The sequence below is a fragment of the Eutrigla gurnardus genome (assembly GCF_963514095.1).
Source record: "Eutrigla gurnardus genome assembly, chromosome: 13".
NCBI classification, from domain to species: Eukaryota; Metazoa; Chordata; class Actinopteri; order Perciformes; family Triglidae; genus Eutrigla; species Eutrigla gurnardus.
This window is the reverse complement of record NC_139936.1, coordinates 360,001-375,734: the sequence shown is the minus strand read 5'-3', so window position 1 is coordinate 375,734 and position 15,734 is coordinate 360,001. Positions and strand designations below refer to the sequence as shown.

The 15,734-nt window shown below is 58.7% G+C and overlaps 1 protein-coding gene across 2 annotated transcripts in view; it reads left to right on the top strand.

Moving 5' to 3' along the window:
• Positions 1–15,159: 15,159 nt before the first annotated feature.
• gstt2 (glutathione S-transferase theta 2) overlaps positions 15,160–15,734 on the top strand; it is a 1,878-nt gene continuing 1,303 nt past the window's right edge. Inside the window, exon 1 of one of the 2 annotated variants that reach the window (XM_084025532.1) lies at positions 15,160–15,392. In XM_084025532.1, the coding sequence (XP_083881658.1) occupies positions 15,269–15,392 (124 nt within the window). In that variant the 5' untranslated portion in view covers positions 15,160–15,268. The remainder of the gene's footprint in view (positions 15,393–15,734) is intronic. The other variant, XM_084025531.1, reaches the window with a different exon arrangement.

The window sequence follows — 15,734 nt, the reverse complement described above, 5'->3', positions numbered from 1 at the left end:
AGTCCTCCAGTCTTCCAGTCCTCCATTCAACCAGTCCACCAGTCCTCCAGTCTTCCAGTCCTCCAGTCTTCCAGTCCTCCAGTCCACCAGTCATCCAGTCTTCCAGTCCACCAGTCCTCCAGTCTTCCAGTCCTCCATTCAACCAGTCCACCAGTCCTCCAGTCTTCCAGTCCTCCAGTCTTCCAGTCCTCCAGTCCACCAGTCATCCAGTCTTCCAGTCCACCAGTCTTCCAGTCCACCAGTCCAGCAGTCCTCCAGTCTTCCAGTCCTCCAGTCCACCAGTCCTCCAGTCCCTCCAGTCCTCCAGTCCTCCAGTCCACCAGTCCTCCAGTCCACCAGTCTTCCAGTCCACCAGTCCTCCAGTCCACCAGTCCACCAGTCCTCCAGTCTTCCAGTCCACCAGTCTTCCAGTCCTCCAGTCCACCAGTCCTCCAGTCCACCAGTCCACCAGTCCTCCAGTCCACCAGTCCTCCAGTCTTCCAGTCCACCAGTCTTCCAGTCCACCAGTCCTCCAGTCCACCAGTCCTCCAGTCTTCCAGTCCTCCAGTCCACCAGTCCTCCAGTCTTCCAGTCCTCCAGTCCACCAGTCTTCCAGTCCACCAGTCCACCAGTCTTCCAGTCCTCCAGTCCTCCAGTCCACCAGTCCTCCAGTCTTCCAGTCCTCCAGTCCTCCAGTCCAGCAGTCCTCCAGTCTTCCAGTCCACCAGTCCTCCAGTCTTCCAGTCCACCAGTCTTCCAGTCTTCCAGTCCTCCAGTCCTCCAGTCCACCAGTCCTCCAGTCTTCCAGTCCTCCAGTCCTCCAGTCCAGCAGTCCTCCAGTCTTCCAGTCCACCAGTCCTCCAGTCTTCCAGTCCACCAGTCTTCCAGTCTTCCAGTCCTCCAGTCTTCCAGTCCACCAGTCCTCCAGTCCACCAGTCCACCAGTCCTCCAGTCTTCCAGTCCTCCAGTGTTCCAGTCCACCAGTCCTCCAGTCCACCAGTCCACCAGTCCTCCAGTCTTCCAGTCCTCCAGTCCACCAGTCTTCCAGTCCACCAGTCCACCAGTCCTCCAGTCTTCCAGTCCTCCATTCAACCAGTCCACCAGTCCTCCAGTCTTCCAGTCCTCCAGTCTTCCAGTCCTCCAGTCCACCAGTCATCCAGTCTTCCAGTCCACCAGTCCTCCAGTCTTCCAGTCCTCCATTCAACCAGTCCACCAGTCCTCCAGTCTTCCAGTCCTCCAGTCTTCCAGTCCTCCAGTCCACCAGTCATCCAGTCTTCCAGTCCACCAGTCTTCCAGTCCACCAGTCCAGCAGTCCTCCAGTCTTCCAGTCCTCCAGTCCACCAGTCCTCCAGTCCCTCCAGTCCTCCAGTCCTCCAGTCCACCAGTCCTCCAGTCCTCCAGTCTTCCAGTCCACCAGTCCTCCAGTCCACCAGTCCACCAGTCCTCCAGTCCACCAGTCCTCCAGTCTTCCAGTCCACCAGTCTTCCAGTCCACCAGTCCTCCAGTCCACCAGTCCTCCAGTCTTCCAGTCCTCCAGTCCACCAGTCTTCCAGTCCACCAGTCCACCAGTCCTCCAGTCCTCCAGTCCACCAGTCCTCCAGTCCACCAGTCCTCCAGTCCACCAGTCCACCAGTCTTCCAGTCCACCAGTCCACCAGTCCACCAGTCCTCCAGTCTTCCAGTCCTCCAGTCTTCCAGTCCACCAGTCCTCCAGTCTTCCAGTCCTCCAGTCTTCCAGTCCTCCAGTCCACCAGTCTTCCAGTCCACCAGTCCACCAGTCCTCCAGTCTTCCAGTCCTCCAGTCCTCCAGTCCACCAGTCCTCCAGTCTTCCAGTCCTCCAGTCCTCCAGTCCAGCAGTCCTCCAGTCTTCCAGTCCACCAGTCCTCCAGTCTTCCAGTCCACCAGTCTTCCAGTCTTCCAGTCCTCCAGTCTTCCAGTCCACCAGTCCTCCAGTCCACCAGTCCACCAGTCCTCCAGTCTTCCAGTCCTCCAGTCCACCAGTCTTCCAGTCCTCCAGTCCACCAGTCCTCCAGTCCACCAATCCACCAGTCCTCCAGTCCACCAGTCCTCCAGTCTTCCAGTCCACCAGTCTTCCAGTCCACCAGTCCTCCAGTCTTCCAGTCCACCAGTCCTCCAGTCCACCAGTCCTCCAGTCCACCAGTCCACCAGTCTTCCAGTCCACCAGTCCACCAGTCCTCCAGTCCACCAGTCCTCCAGTCTTCCAGTCTTCCAGTCCACCAGTCTTCCAGTCCACCAGTCCTCCAGTCTTCCAGTCCTCCAGTCCACCAGTCTTCCAGTCCACCAGTCCTCCAGTCCTCCAGTCTTCCAGTCCTCCAGTCTTCCAGTCCACCAGTCTTCCAGTCCACCAGTCCTCCAGTCTTCCAGTCCTCCAGTCTTCCAGTCCACCAGTCCTCCAGTCCACCAGTCCACCAGTCCTCCAGTCTTCCAGTCCTCCAGTCCACCAGTCTTCCAGTCCACCAGTCCTCCAGTCTTCCAGTCCTCCATTCAACCAGTCCACCAGTCCTCCAGTCTTCCAGTCCTCCAGTCCACCAGTCCACCAGTCATCCAGTCTTCCAGTCCACCAGTCCAGCAGTCCTCCAGTCTTCCAGTCCTCCAGTCCACCAGTCCTCCAGTCCCTCCAGTCCTCCAGTCCACCAGTCCTCCAGTCCACCAGTCTTCCAGTCCACCAGTCCTCCAGTCCACCAGTCCACCAGTCCTCCAGTCCACCAGTCCACCAGTCCACCAGTCTTCCAGTCCACCAGTCCTCCAGTCCACCAGTCCACCAGTCCTCCAGTCCACCAGTCCACCAGTCCTCCAGTCCACCAGTCTTCCAGTCCTCCAGTCCACCAGTCCTCCAGTCCACCAATCCACCAGTCCTCCAGTCCACCAGTCCTCCAGTCTTCCAGTCCACCAGTCTTCCAGTCCTCCAGTCCACCAGTCCTCCAGTCCACCAGTCCTCCAGTCTTCCAGTCCACCAGTCCTCCAGTCCACCAGTCCACCAGTCCTCCAGTCCACCAGTCTTCCAGTCCACCAGTCCACCAGTCCTCCAGTCCACCAGTCCTCCAGTCCACCAGTCTTCCAGTCCTCCAGTCCACCAGTCCTCCAGTCCACCAGTCCACCAGTCCTCCAGTCTTCCAGTCCACCAGTCTTCCAGTCCACCAGTCCTCCAGTCTTCCAGTCCACCAGTCCTCCAGTCCACCAGTCCTCCAGTCCACCAGTCCACCAGTCCACCAGTCTTCCAGTCCACCAGTCCACCAGTCCTCCAGTCCACCAGTCCTCCAGTCTTCCAGTCTTCCAGTCCACCAGTCTTCCAGTCCACCAGTCCTCCAGTCTTCCAGTCCTCCAGTCCACCAGTCTTCCAGTCCACCAGTCCACCAGTCTTCCAGTCCTCCAGTCCTCCAGTCCACCAGTCCTCCAGTCTTCCAGTCCTCCAGTCCTCCAGTCCAGCAGTCCTCCAGTCTTCCAGTCCACCAGTCCTCCAGTCTTCCAGTCCACCAGTCTTCCAGTCTTCCAGTCCTCCAGTCTTCCAGTCCACCAGTCCTCCAGTCTTCCAGTCCTCCAGTCTTCCAGTCCACCAGTCTTCCAGTCCACCAGTCCTCCAGTCTTCCAGTCCTCCAGTGTTCCAGTCCACCAGTCCTCCAGTCCACCAGTCCACCAGTCCTCCAGTCTTCCAGTCCTCCAGTCCACCAGTCTTCCAGTCCACCAGTCCACCAGTCCTCCAGTCTTCCAGTCCTCGATTCAACCAGTCCACCAGTCCTCCAGTCTTCCAGTCCTCCAGTCTTCCAGTCCTCCAGTCCACCAGTCATCCAGTCTTCCAGTCCACCAGTCCTCCAGTCTTCCAGTCCTCCATTCAACCAGTCCACCAGTCCTCCAGTCTTCCAGTCCTCCAGTCTTCCAGTCCTCCAGTCCACCAGTCATCCAGTCTTCCAGTCCACCAGTCTTCCAGTCCACCAGTCCAGCAGTCCTCCAGTCTTCCAGTCCTCCAGTCCACCAGTCCTCCAGTCCCTCCAGTCCTCCAGTCCTCCAGTCCACCAGTCCTCCAGTCCACCAGTCTTCCAGTCCACCAGTCCTCCAGTCCACCAGTCCACCAGTCCTCCAGTCTTCCAGTCCACCAGTCTTCCAGTCCTCCAGTCCACCAGTCCTCCAGTCCACCAGTCCACCAGTCCTCCAGTCCACCAGTCCTCCAGTCTTCCAGTCCACCAGTCTTCCAGTCCACCAGTCCTCCAGTCTTCCAGTCCTCCAGTCCACCAGTCTTCCAGTCCACCAGTCCACCAGTCCTCCAGTCCTCCAGTCCACCAGTCCTCCAGTCCACCAGTCCACCAGTCCACCAGTCTTCCAGTCCACCAGTCCACCAGTCCTCCAGTCTTCCAGTCCTCCAGTCTTCCAGTCCACCAGTCCTCCAGTCTTCCAGTCCTCCAGTCTTCCAGTCCTCCAGTCCACCAGTCTTCCAGTCCACCAGTCCACCAGTCCTCCAGTCTTCCAGTCCTCCAGTCCTCCAGTCCACCAGTCCTCCAGTCTTCCAGTCCTCCAGTCCTCCAGTCCAGCAGTCCTCCAGTCTTCCAGTCCACCAGTCCTCCAGTCTTCCAGTCCACCAGTCTTCCAGTCTTCCAGTCCTCCAGTCTTCCAGTCCACCAGTCCTCCAGTCCACCAGTCCACCAGTCCTCCAGTCTTCCAGTCCTCCAGTCCACCAGTCTTCCAGTCCTCCAGTCCACCAGTCCTCCAGTCCACCAATCCACCAGTCCTCCAGTCCACCAGTCCTCCAGTCTTCCAGTCCACCAGTCTTCCAGTCCACCAGTCCTCCAGTCTTCCAGTCCACCAGTCCTCCAGTCCACCAGTCCTCCAGTCCACCAGTCCACCAGTCTTCCAGTCCACCAGTCCACCAGTCCTCCAGTCCACCAGTCCTCCAGTCTTCCAGTCTTCCAGTCCACCAGTCTTCCAGTCCACCAGTCCTCCAGTCTTCCAGTCCTCCAGTCCACCAGTCTTCCAGTCCACCAGTCCTCCAGTCTTCCAGTCCTCCAGTCCTCCAGTCCACCAGTCCTCCAGTCTTCCAGTCCTCCAGTCCTCCAGTCCAGCAGTCCTCCAGTCTTCCAGTCCTCCAGTCTTCCAGTCCACCAGTCTTCCAGTCTTCCAGTCCTCCAGTCTTCCAGTCCACCAGTCCTCCAGTCCACCAGTCCTCCAGTCTTCCAGTCCTCCAGTCTTCCAGTCCACCAGTCACCCAGTCCACCAGTCCTCCAGTCTTCCAGTCCACCAGTCCTCCAGTCCACCAGTCCACCAGTCCTCCAGTCCACCAGTCTTCCAGTCCACCAGTCCACCAGTCCTCCAGTCCACCAGTCCTCCAGTCCACCAGTCTTCCAGTCCTCCAGTCCACCAGTCCTCCAGTCCACCAGTCCACCAGTCCTCCAGTCTTCCAGTCCACCAGTCTTCCAGTCCACCAGTCCTCCAGTCTTCCAGTCCACCAGTCCTCCAGTCCACCAGTCCTCCAGTCCACCAGTCCACCAGTCCACCAGTCTTCCAGTCCACCAGTCCACCAGTCCTCCAGTCCACCAGTCCTCCAGTCTTCCAGTCTTCCAGTCCACCAGTCTTCCAGTCCACCAGTCCTCCAGTCTTCCAGTCCTCCAGTCCACCAGTCTTCCAGTCCACCAGTCCACCAGTCTTCCAGTCCTCCAGTCCTCCAGTCCACCAGTCCTCCAGTCTTCCAGTCCTCCAGTCCTCCAGTCCAGCAGTCCTCCAGTCTTCCAGTCCACCAGTCCTCCAGTCTTCCAGTCTTCCAGTCCTCCAGTCTTCCAGTCCACCAGTCCTCCAGTCTTCCAGTCCTCCAGTCTTCCAGTCCACCAGTCTTCCAGTCCACCAGTCCTCCAGTCTTCCAGTCCTCCAGTGTTCCAGTCCACCAGTCCTCCAGTCCACCAGTCCACCAGTCCTCCAGTCTTCCAGTCCTCCAGTCCACCAGTCTTCCAGTCCACCAGTCCACCAGTCCTCCAGTCTTCCAGTCCTCCATTCAACCAGTCCACCAGTCCTCCAGTCTTCCAGTCCTCCAGTCTTCCAGTCCTCCAGTCCACCAGTCATCCAGTCTTCCAGTCCACCAGTCCTCCAGTCTTCCAGTCCTCCATTCAACCAGTCCACCAGTCCTCCAGTCTTCCAGTCCTCCAGTCTTCCAGTCCTCCAGTCCACCAGTCATCCAGTCTTCCAGTCCACCAGTCCTCCAGTCCACCAGTCCACCAGTCCTCCAGTCTTCCAGTCCACCAGTCTTCCAGTCCTCCAGTCCACCAGTCCTCCAGTCCACCAGTCCACCAGTCCTCCAGTCCACCAGTCCTCCAGTCTTCCAGTCCACCAGTCTTCCAGTCCACCAGTCCTCCAGTCCACCAGTCCTCCAGTCTTCCAGTCCTCCAGTCCACCAGTCTTCCAGTCCACCAGTCCACCAGTCCTCCAGTCCTCCAGTCCACCAGTCCTCCAGTCCACCAGTCCTCCAGTCCACCAGTCCACCAGTCCACCAGTCTTCCAGTCCACCAGTCCACCAGTCCACCAGTCCTCCAGTCTTCCAGTCCTCCAGTCTTCCAGTCCACCAGTCCTCCAGTCTTCCAGTCCTCCAGTCTTCCAGTCCTCCAGTCCACCAGTCTTCCAGTCCACCAGTCCACCAGTCCTCCAGTCTTCCAGTCCTCCAGTCCTCCAGTCCACCAGTCCTCCAGTCTTCCAGTCCTCCAGTCCTCCAGTCCAGCAGTCCTCCAGTCTTCCAGTCCACCAGTCTTCCAGTCCACCAGTCCACCAGTCCTCCAGTCCACCAGTCCTCCAGTCTTCCAGTCCACCAGTCTTCCAGTCCACCAGTCCTCCAGTCTTCCAGTCCTCCAGTCCACCAGTCTTCCAGTCCACCAGTCCTCCAGTCTTCCAGTCCTCCAGTCCTCCAGTCCACCAGTCCTCCAGTCTTCCAGTCCTCCAGTCCTCCAGTCCAGCAGTCCTCCAGTCTTCCAGTCCTCCAGTCTTCCAGTCCACCAGTCTTCCAGTCTTCCAGTCCTCCAGTCTTCCAGTCCACCAGTCCTCCAGTCCACCAGTCCTCCAGTCTTCCAGTCCTCCAGTCTTCCAGTCCACCAGTCACCCAGTCCACCAGTCCTCCAGTCTTCCAGTCCACCAGTCCTCCAGTCCACCAGTCCACCAGTCCTCCAGTCCACCAGTCTTCCAGTCCACCAGTCCACCAGTCCTCCAGTCCACCAGTCCTCCAGTCCACCAGTCTTCCAGTCCTCCAGTCCACCAGTCCTCCAGTCCACCAGTCCACCAGTCCTCCAGTCTTCCAGTCCACCAGTCTTCCAGTCCACCAGTCCTCCAGTCTTCCAGTCCACCAGTCCTCCAGTCCACCAGTCCTCCAGTCCACCAGTCCACCAGTCCACCAGTCTTCCAGTCCACCAGTCCACCAGTCCTCCAGTCCACCAGTCCTCCAGTCTTCCAGTCTTCCAGTCCACCAGTCTTCCAGTCCACCAGTCCTCCAGTCTTCCAGTCCTCCAGTCCACCAGTCTTCCAGTCCACCAGTCCACCAGTCTTCCAGTCCTCCAGTCCTCCAGTCCACCAGTCCTCCAGTCCTCCAGTCCTCCAGTCCAGCAGTCCTCCAGTCTTCCAGTCCACCAGTCCTCCAGTCTTCCAGTCTTCCAGTCCTCCAGTCTTCCAGTCCACCAGTCCTCCAGTCTTCCAGTCCTCCAGTCTTCCAGTCCACCAGTCTTCCAGTCCACCAGTCCTCCAGTCTTCCAGTCCTCCAGTGTTCCAGTCCACCAGTCCTCCAGTCCACCAGTCCACCAGTCCTCCAGTCTTCCAGTCCTCCAGTCCACCAGTCTTCCAGTCCACCAGTCCACCAGTCCTCCAGTCTTCCAGTCCTCCATTCAACCAGTCCACCAGTCCTCCAGTCTTCCAGTCCTCCAGTCTTCCAGTCCTCCAGTCCACCAGTCATCCAGTCTTCCAGTCCACCAGTCCTCCAGTCTTCCAGTCCTCCATTCAACCAGTCCACCAGTCCTCCAGTCTTCCAGTCCTCCAGTCTTCCAGTCCTCCAGTCCACCAGTCATCCAGTCTTCCAGTCCACCAGTCTTCCAGTCCACCAGTCCAGCAGTCCTCCAGTCTTCCAGTCCTCCAGTCCACCAGTCCTCCAGTCTTCCAGTCCACCAGTCCTCCAGTCCACCAGTCCACCAGTCCTCCAGTCTTCCAGTCCACCAGTCTTCCAGTCCTCCAGTCCACCAGTCCTCCAGTCCACCAGTCCACCAGTCCTCCAGTCCACCAGTCCTCCAGTCTTCCAGTCCACCAGTCTTCCAGTCCACCAGTCCTCCAGTCCACCAGTCCTCCAGTCTTCCAGTCCTCCAGTCCACCAGTCTTCCAGTCCACCAGTCCACCAGTCCTCCAGTCCTCCAGTCCACCAGTCCTCCAGTCCACCAGTCCTCCAGTCCACCAGTCCACCAGTCCACCAGTCTTCCAGTCCACCAGTCCACCAGTCCACCAGTCCTCCAGTCTTCCAGTCCTCCAGTCTTCCAGTCCACCAGTCCTCCAGTCTTCCAGTCCTCCAGTCTTCCAGTCCTCCAGTCCACCAGTCTTCCAGTCCACCAGTCCACCAGTCCTCCAGTCTTCCAGTCCTCCAGTCCTCCAGTCCACCAGTCCTCCAGTCTTCCAGTCCTCCAGTCCTCCAGTCCAGCAGTCCTCCAGTCTTCCAGTCCACCAGTCCTCCAGTCTTCCAGTCCACCAGTCTTCCAGTCTTCCAGTCCTCCAGTCTTCCAGTCCACCAGTCCTCCAGTCCACCAGTCCACCAGTCCTCCAGTCTTCCAGTCCTCCAGTCCACCAGTCTTCCAGTCCACCAGTCCTCCAGCCCTCCAGTCCTCCAGTCCACCAGTCCTCCAGTCTTCCAGTCCTCCAGTCCACCAGTCCTCCAGTCCACCAGTCCACCAGTCTTCCAGTCCACCAGTCCTCCAGTCCACCAGTCCTCCAGTCTTCCAGTCCTCCAGTCCACCAGTCCACCAGTCCTCCAGTCTTCCAGTCCTCCAGTCAACCAGTCCACCAGTCCACCAGTCCTCCAGTCTTCAGTCCTCCAGTCTTCCAGTCCTCCAGTCCAGCAGTCCTCCAGTCCACCAGTCCTCCAGTCCCTCCAGTCCTCCAGTCTTCCAGTCCTCCAGTCCACCAGTCCCTCCAGTCCTCCAGTCTTCCAGTCCTCCAGTCCACCAGTCCACCAGTCCACCAGTCCTCCAGTCCACCAGTCCACCAGTCCTCCAGTCCACCAGTCCAGCAGTCCTCCAGTCTTCCAGTCCACCAGTCCTCCAGTCTTCCAGTCCACCAGTCCTCCAGTCCACCAGTCCTCCAGTCCCTCCAGTCTTCCAGTCCTCCAGTCCACCAGTCCTCCAGTCCCTCCAGTCCTCCAGTCTTCCAGTCCTCCAGTCCACCAGTCCTCCAGTCTTCCAGTCCTCCAGTCCACCAGTCCCTCCAGTCCTCCAGTCCCTCCAGTCCTCCAGTCCACCAGTTCACCAGTCCTCCAGTCCACCAGTCCACCAGTCCCTCCAGTCCTCCAGTCCACCAGTCCACCAGTCCACCAGTCTTCCAGTCCACCAGTCCACCAGTCCACCAGTCCTCCAGTCCACCAGTCCTCCAGTCCACCAGTCCTCCAGTCTTCCAGTCCTCCAGTCCTCCAGTCCACCAGTCCTCCAGTCTTCCAGTCCTCCAGTCCACCAGTCCTCCAGTCTTCCAGTCCACCAGTCCACCAGTCCTCCAGTCTTCAGTCCTCCAGTCTTCCAGTCCTCCAGTCCACCAGTCCTCCAGTCCCTCCAGTCCTCCAGTCCTCCAGTCCACCAGTCCTCCAGTCCACCAGTCTTCCAGTCCACCAGTCCTCCAGTCCACCAGTCCACCAGTCCTCCAGTCTTCCAGTCCACCAGTCTTCCAGTCCTCCAGTCCACCAGTCCTCCAGTCCACCAGTCCACCAGTCCTCCAGTCCACCAGTCCTCCAGTCTTCCAGTCCACCAGTCTTCCAGTCCACCAGTCCTCCAGTCCACCAGTCCTCCAGTCTTCCAGTCCTCCAGTCCACCAGTCTTCCAGTCCACCAGTCCACCAGTCCTCCAGTCCTCCAGTCCACCAGTCCTCCAGTCCACCAGTCCTCCAGTCCACCAGTCCACCAGTCTTCCAGTCCACCAGTCCACCAGTCCACCAGTCCTCCAGTCTTCCAGTCCTCCAGTCTTCCAGTCCACCAGTCCTCCAGTCTTCCAGTCCTCCAGTCTTCCAGTCCTCCAGTCCACCAGTCTTCCAGTCCACCAGTCCACCAGTCCACCAGTCCTCCAGTCCACCAGTCCTCCAGTCCACCAGTCCACCAGTCCACCAGTCTTCCAGTCCACCAGTCCACCAGTCCACCAGTCCTCCAGTCTTCCAGTCCTCCAGTCTTCCAGTCCACCAGTCCTCCAGTCTTCCAGTCCTCCAGTCTTCCAGTCCTCCAGTCCACCAGTCTTCCAGTCCACCAGTCCACCAGTCCTCCAGTCTTCCAGTCCTCCAGTCCTCCAGTCCACCAGTCCTCCAGTCTTCCAGTCCTCCAGTCCTCCAGTCTTCCAGTCCACCAGTCCTCCAGTCTTCCAGTCCACCAGTCTTCCAGTCTTCCAGTCCTCCAGTCTTCCAGTCCACCAGTCCTCCAGTCCACCAGTCCACCAGTCCTCCAGTCTTCCAGTCCTCCAGTCCACCAGTCTTCCAGTCCACCAGTCCTCCAGCCCTCCAGTCCTCCAGTCCACCAGTCCTCCAGTCTTCCAGTCCTCCAGTCCACCAGTCCTCCAGTCCACCAGTCCACCAGTCTTCCAGTCCACCAGTCCTCCAGTCCACCAGTCCTCCAGTCTTCCAGTCCTCCAGTCCACCAGTCCACCAGTCCTCCAGTCTTCCAGTCCTCCAGTCAACCAGTCCACCAGTCCACCAGTCCTCCAGTCTTCAGTCCTCCAGTCTTCCAGTCCTCCAGTCCAGCAGTCCTCCAGTCCACCAGTCCTCCAGTCCCTCCAGTCCTCCAGTCTTCCAGTCCTCCAGTCCACCAGTCCCTCCAGTCCTCCAGTCTTCCAGTCCTCCAGTCCACCAGTCCACCAGTCCACCAGTCCTCCAGTCCACCAGTCCACCAGTCCTCCAGTCCACCAGTCCAGCAGTCCTCCAGTCCACCAGTCCTCCAGTCTTCCAGTCCACCAGTCCTCCAGTCCACCAGTCCTCCAGTCCCTCCAGTCTTCCAGTCCTCCAGTCCACCAGTCCTCCAGTCCCTCCAGTCCTCCAGTCTTCCAGTCCTCCAGTCCACCAGTCCTCCAGTCTTCCAGTCCTCCAGTCCACCAGTCCCTCCAGTCCTCCAGTCCCTCCAGTCCTCCAGTCCACCAGTTCACCAGTCCTCCAGTCCACCAGTCCACCAGTCCCTCCAGTCCTACAGTCCACCAGTCCACCAGTCTTCCAGTCCACCAGTCCACCAGTCCACCAGTCCTCCAGTCCACCAGTCCTCCAGTCCTCCAGTCCACCAGTCCTCCAGTCCTCCAGTCCACCAGTCCTCCAGTCTTCCAGTCCTCCAGTCCTCCAGTCCACCAGTCCTCCAGTCTTCCAGTCCTCCAGTCCACCAGTCCTCCAGTCTTCCAGTCCACCAGTCCACCAGTCCTCCAGTCTTCAGTCCTCCAGTCTTCCAGTCCTCCAGTCCAGCAGTCCTCCAGTCCACCAGTCCTCCAGTCTTCCAGTCCTCCAGTCCACCAGTCCCTCCAGTCCTCCAGTCCACCAGTCCACCAGTCCTCCAGTCCACCAGTCCACCAGTCCTCCAGTCCACCAGTCCAGCAGTCCTCCAGTCATCCAGTCCACCAGTCCTCCAGTCTTCCAGTCCACCAGTCCTCCAGTCCACCAGTCCTCCAGTCCCTCCAGTCTTCCAGTCCTCCAGTCCACCAGTCCTCCAGTCTTCAGTCCTCCAGTCTTCCAGTCCTCCAGTCCAGCAGTCCTCCAGTCCACCAGTCCTCCAGTCTTCCAGTCCTCCAGTCCACCAGTCCTCCAGTCTTCCAGTCCTCCAGTCCACCAGTCCACCAGTCCTCCAGTCCACCAGTCCACCAGTCCTCCAGTCCACCAGTCCAGCAGTCCTCCAGTCATCCAGTCATCCAGTCCACCAGTCCTCCAGTCTTCCAGTCCACCAGTCCTCCAGTCCACCAGTCCTCCAGTCCCTCCAGTCTTCCAGTCCTCCAGTCCACCAGTCCACCAGTCCTCCAGTCTTCCAGTCCACCAGTCCCTCCAGTCCTCCAGTCCCTCCAGTCCTCCAGTCCACCAGTCCACCAGTCCTCCAGTCCACCAGTCCTCCAGTCCCTCCAGTCTTCCAGTCCTCCAGTCCACCAGTCCTCCAGTCCCTCCAGTCCTCCAGTCCAGCAGTCCTCCAGTCCACCAGTCCTCCAGTCTTCCAGTCCTCCAGTCCACCAGTCCCTCCAGTCCTCCAGTCCTCCAGTCCACCAGTCCACCAGTCCTCCAGTCCACCAGTCCACCAGTCCTCCAGTCCACCAGTCCAGCAGTCCTCCAGTCATCCAGTCCACCAGTCCTCCAGTCTTCCAGTCCACCAGTCCTCCAGTCCACCAGTCCTCCAGTCCCTCCAGTCTTCCAGTCCTCCAGTCCACCAGTCCACCAGTCCTCCAGTCTTCAGTCCTCCAGTCTTCCAGTCCTCCAGTCCAGCAGTCCTCCAGTCCACCAGTCCTCCAGTCTTCCAGTCCTCCAGTCCACCAGTCCTCCAGTCCTCCAGTCTTCCAGTCCTCCAGTCCACCAGTCCTCCAGTCTTCCAGTCCTCCAGTCCACCAGTCCCTCCAGTCCTCCAGTCCCTCCAGTCCTCCAGTCCACCAGTTCACCAGTCCTCCAGTCCTCCAGTCCACCAGTCCACCAGTCCCTCCAGTCCTCCAGTCCACCAGTCCACCAGTCTTCCAGTCCACCAGTCCACCAGTCCACCAGTCCTCCAGTCCACCAGTCCTCCAGTCCTCCAGTCCACCAGTCCTCCAGTCTTCCAGTCCTCCAGTCCTCCAGTCCACCAGTCCTCCAGTCTTCCAGTCCTCCAGTCCACCAGTCCTCCAGTCTTCCAGTCCACCAGTCCACCAGTCCTCCAGTCTTCAGTCCTCCAGTTTTCCAGTCCTCCAGTCCAGCAGTCCTCCAGTCCACCAGTCCTCCAGTCCTCCAGTCTTCCAGTCCTCCAGTCCACCAGTCCCTCCAGTCCTCCAGTCCTCCAGTCCACCAGTCCACCAGTCCTCCAGTCCACCAGTCCAGCAGTCCTCCAGTCATCCAGTCCACCAGTCCTCCAGTCTTCCAGTCCACCAGTCCTCCAGTCCACCAGTCCTCCAGTCCCTCCAGTCTTCCAGTCCTCCAGTCCACCAGTCCACCAGTCCTCCAGTCTTCAGTCCTCCAGTCTTCCAGTCCTCCAGTCCAGCAGTCCTCCAGTCCACCAGTCCTCCAGTCTTCCAGTCCTCCAGTCCACCAGTCCTCCAGTCTTCCAGTCCTCCAGTCCACCAGTCCACCAGTCCTCCAGTCCACCAGTCCACCAGTCCTCCAGTCCACCAGTCCAGAAGTCCTCCAGTCATCCAGTCCACCAGTCCTCCAGTCTTCCAGTCCACCAGTCCACCAGTCCTCCAGTCCCTCCAGTCTTCCAGTCCTCCAGTCCACCAGTCCACCAGTCCACCAGTCCTCCAGTCTTCCAGTCCACCAGTCCCTCCAGTCCTCCAGTCCCTCCAGTCCTCCAGTCCACCAGTCCACCAGTCCTCCAGTCCACCAGTCCTCCAGTCCCTCCAGTCTTCCAGTCCTCCAGTCCACCAGTCCTCCAGTCCCTCCAGTCCTCCAGTCCACCAGTCCACCAGTCCTCCAGTCCACCAGTCCTCCAGTCCCTCCAGTCTTCCAGTCCTCCAGTCCACCAGTCCTCCAGTCCCTCCAGTCCTCCAGTCCACCAGTCCCTCCAGTCCCTCCAGTCCTCCAGTCCACCAGTCCACCAGTCCTCCAGTCCACCAGTCCACCAGTCCCTCCAGTCCTCCAGTCCACCAGTCCTCCAGTCCTCCAGTCCACCAGTCCACCAGTCCCTCCAGTCCTCCAGTCCTCCAGTCTTCCAGTCTTCCAGTCTTCCAGTCCTCCAGTCCACCAGTCCAGCAGTCCTCCAGTCTTCCAGTCCCTCCAGTCCTCCAGTCCACCAGTCCACCAGTCCTCCAGTCCACCAGTCCTCCAGTCCCTCCAGTCTTCCAGTCCTCCAGTCCACCAGTCCTCCAGTCCCTCCAGTCCTCCAGTCCACCAGTCCCTCCAGTCCCTCCAGTCCTCCAGTCCACCAGTCCACCAGTCCTCCAGTCCACCAGTCCACCAGTCCCTCCAGTCCTCCAGTCCACCAGTCCTCCAGTCCTCCAGTCCACCAGTCCACCAGTCCCTCCAGTCCTCCAGTCCTCCAGTCTTCCAGTCTTCCAGTCTTCCAGTCCTCCAGTCTTCCAGGTTTCAAAGGTGGGTTCTGATGTGTTCAGGGTTCTGATGTGTTCAGGGTTCTGATGTGTTCAGGTCCCATCAGTTATTTTAAACAGTTTCTAACTAAACTGAGAGGAAATACATTTCCCATGATGCACAGTTCATCTAGAAACTGGATCACTGTAGTGGATCACTGTAGTGGATCTGAGTCTGACACAGACAGACAGACAGGCAGACAGACAGGCAGACAGGCAGACAGACAGGCAGACAGACAGACAGACAGACAGACAGACAGACTGTGCAGCTCTTCTCTGAGTGTTCATATAGAATATCACTGCTCACATTCCACCTACTAAACTGGACCGGACTGGACCTGGTCCAGGCTAAATACAGAACACACACACACACACACACACACACACACACACACACACACACACACACACACACACACACATATATTCAATTCAAATCTGTCCTGGATCCTCCATCCAATCAGGAAAACCTCCCTAAAACCCTTTTTACAGGAAAAAAGGGTTCCTACCTCCTCCTCCTCTTCCTACTCCTCCTCTTCCTACTCCTCCTCCTCCTGCTCCTGCTCTTCTTCCTGCTCCTCCTCCTCCTGCTCCTCCTCCGAGAGAAATAGTGTTTTAATAATGACATGTTCTATGAGTATAGAGAGCAGAGTGAGAGTGACTGTTTTCATTCATTTCTAGTGTGAACTTCAGTTTTAAAACCTCCAGAATGTGACTGGAGTCTGGAGGGAGGAGCCGCTGCAGTTAGCGGAGTAGCCAGCAGGGGCGCAGCGGAGCAACACCGGAACGCGCACAGAGGAAGAGCAGCGGGCTGCTTGTTGTTTATCTCACCGTCTGTTTACCCGTTAAAAACCACTCGAGTCTCCATGGCAACACGCCGGTTGGTGGAGGTGTACCTGGACCTGCTGTCGCAGCCCTGCCGGGCGGTCCAGATCTTCCTGGGCTGCACCGGCATCCCGCACACAGTCCGGACCGTGGCTCTGAGGAAAGGTGAGCAGCTACCCGGCTAGCAGAGAACTTTGACCCGCATCGGAGCTCTTACCGCTGCCAACAGAACTCCACACAGAAAGTGACCATTTTTAGATTTCCTTGAAAGATTTGAACCGTCTGTGGTTTGAGCAGAAGGCCGATAGATCGTGGAGGTCGGCATGTTGTTCGGGAACATTCGGCGCGTCAGTGAGCCTCCAAGCAGCCGTTTGTTTCAGTTAAAGACGGCTTGTTGAAACATTTTACAGTGACGTAGCGATGACGAGCTTGTTTAGCTTTTCAGTGAGGAACATTAAATTGCGTGTTTTCTGGACGGAGTCTGGTTCTATTTCTCTACACGGTTCT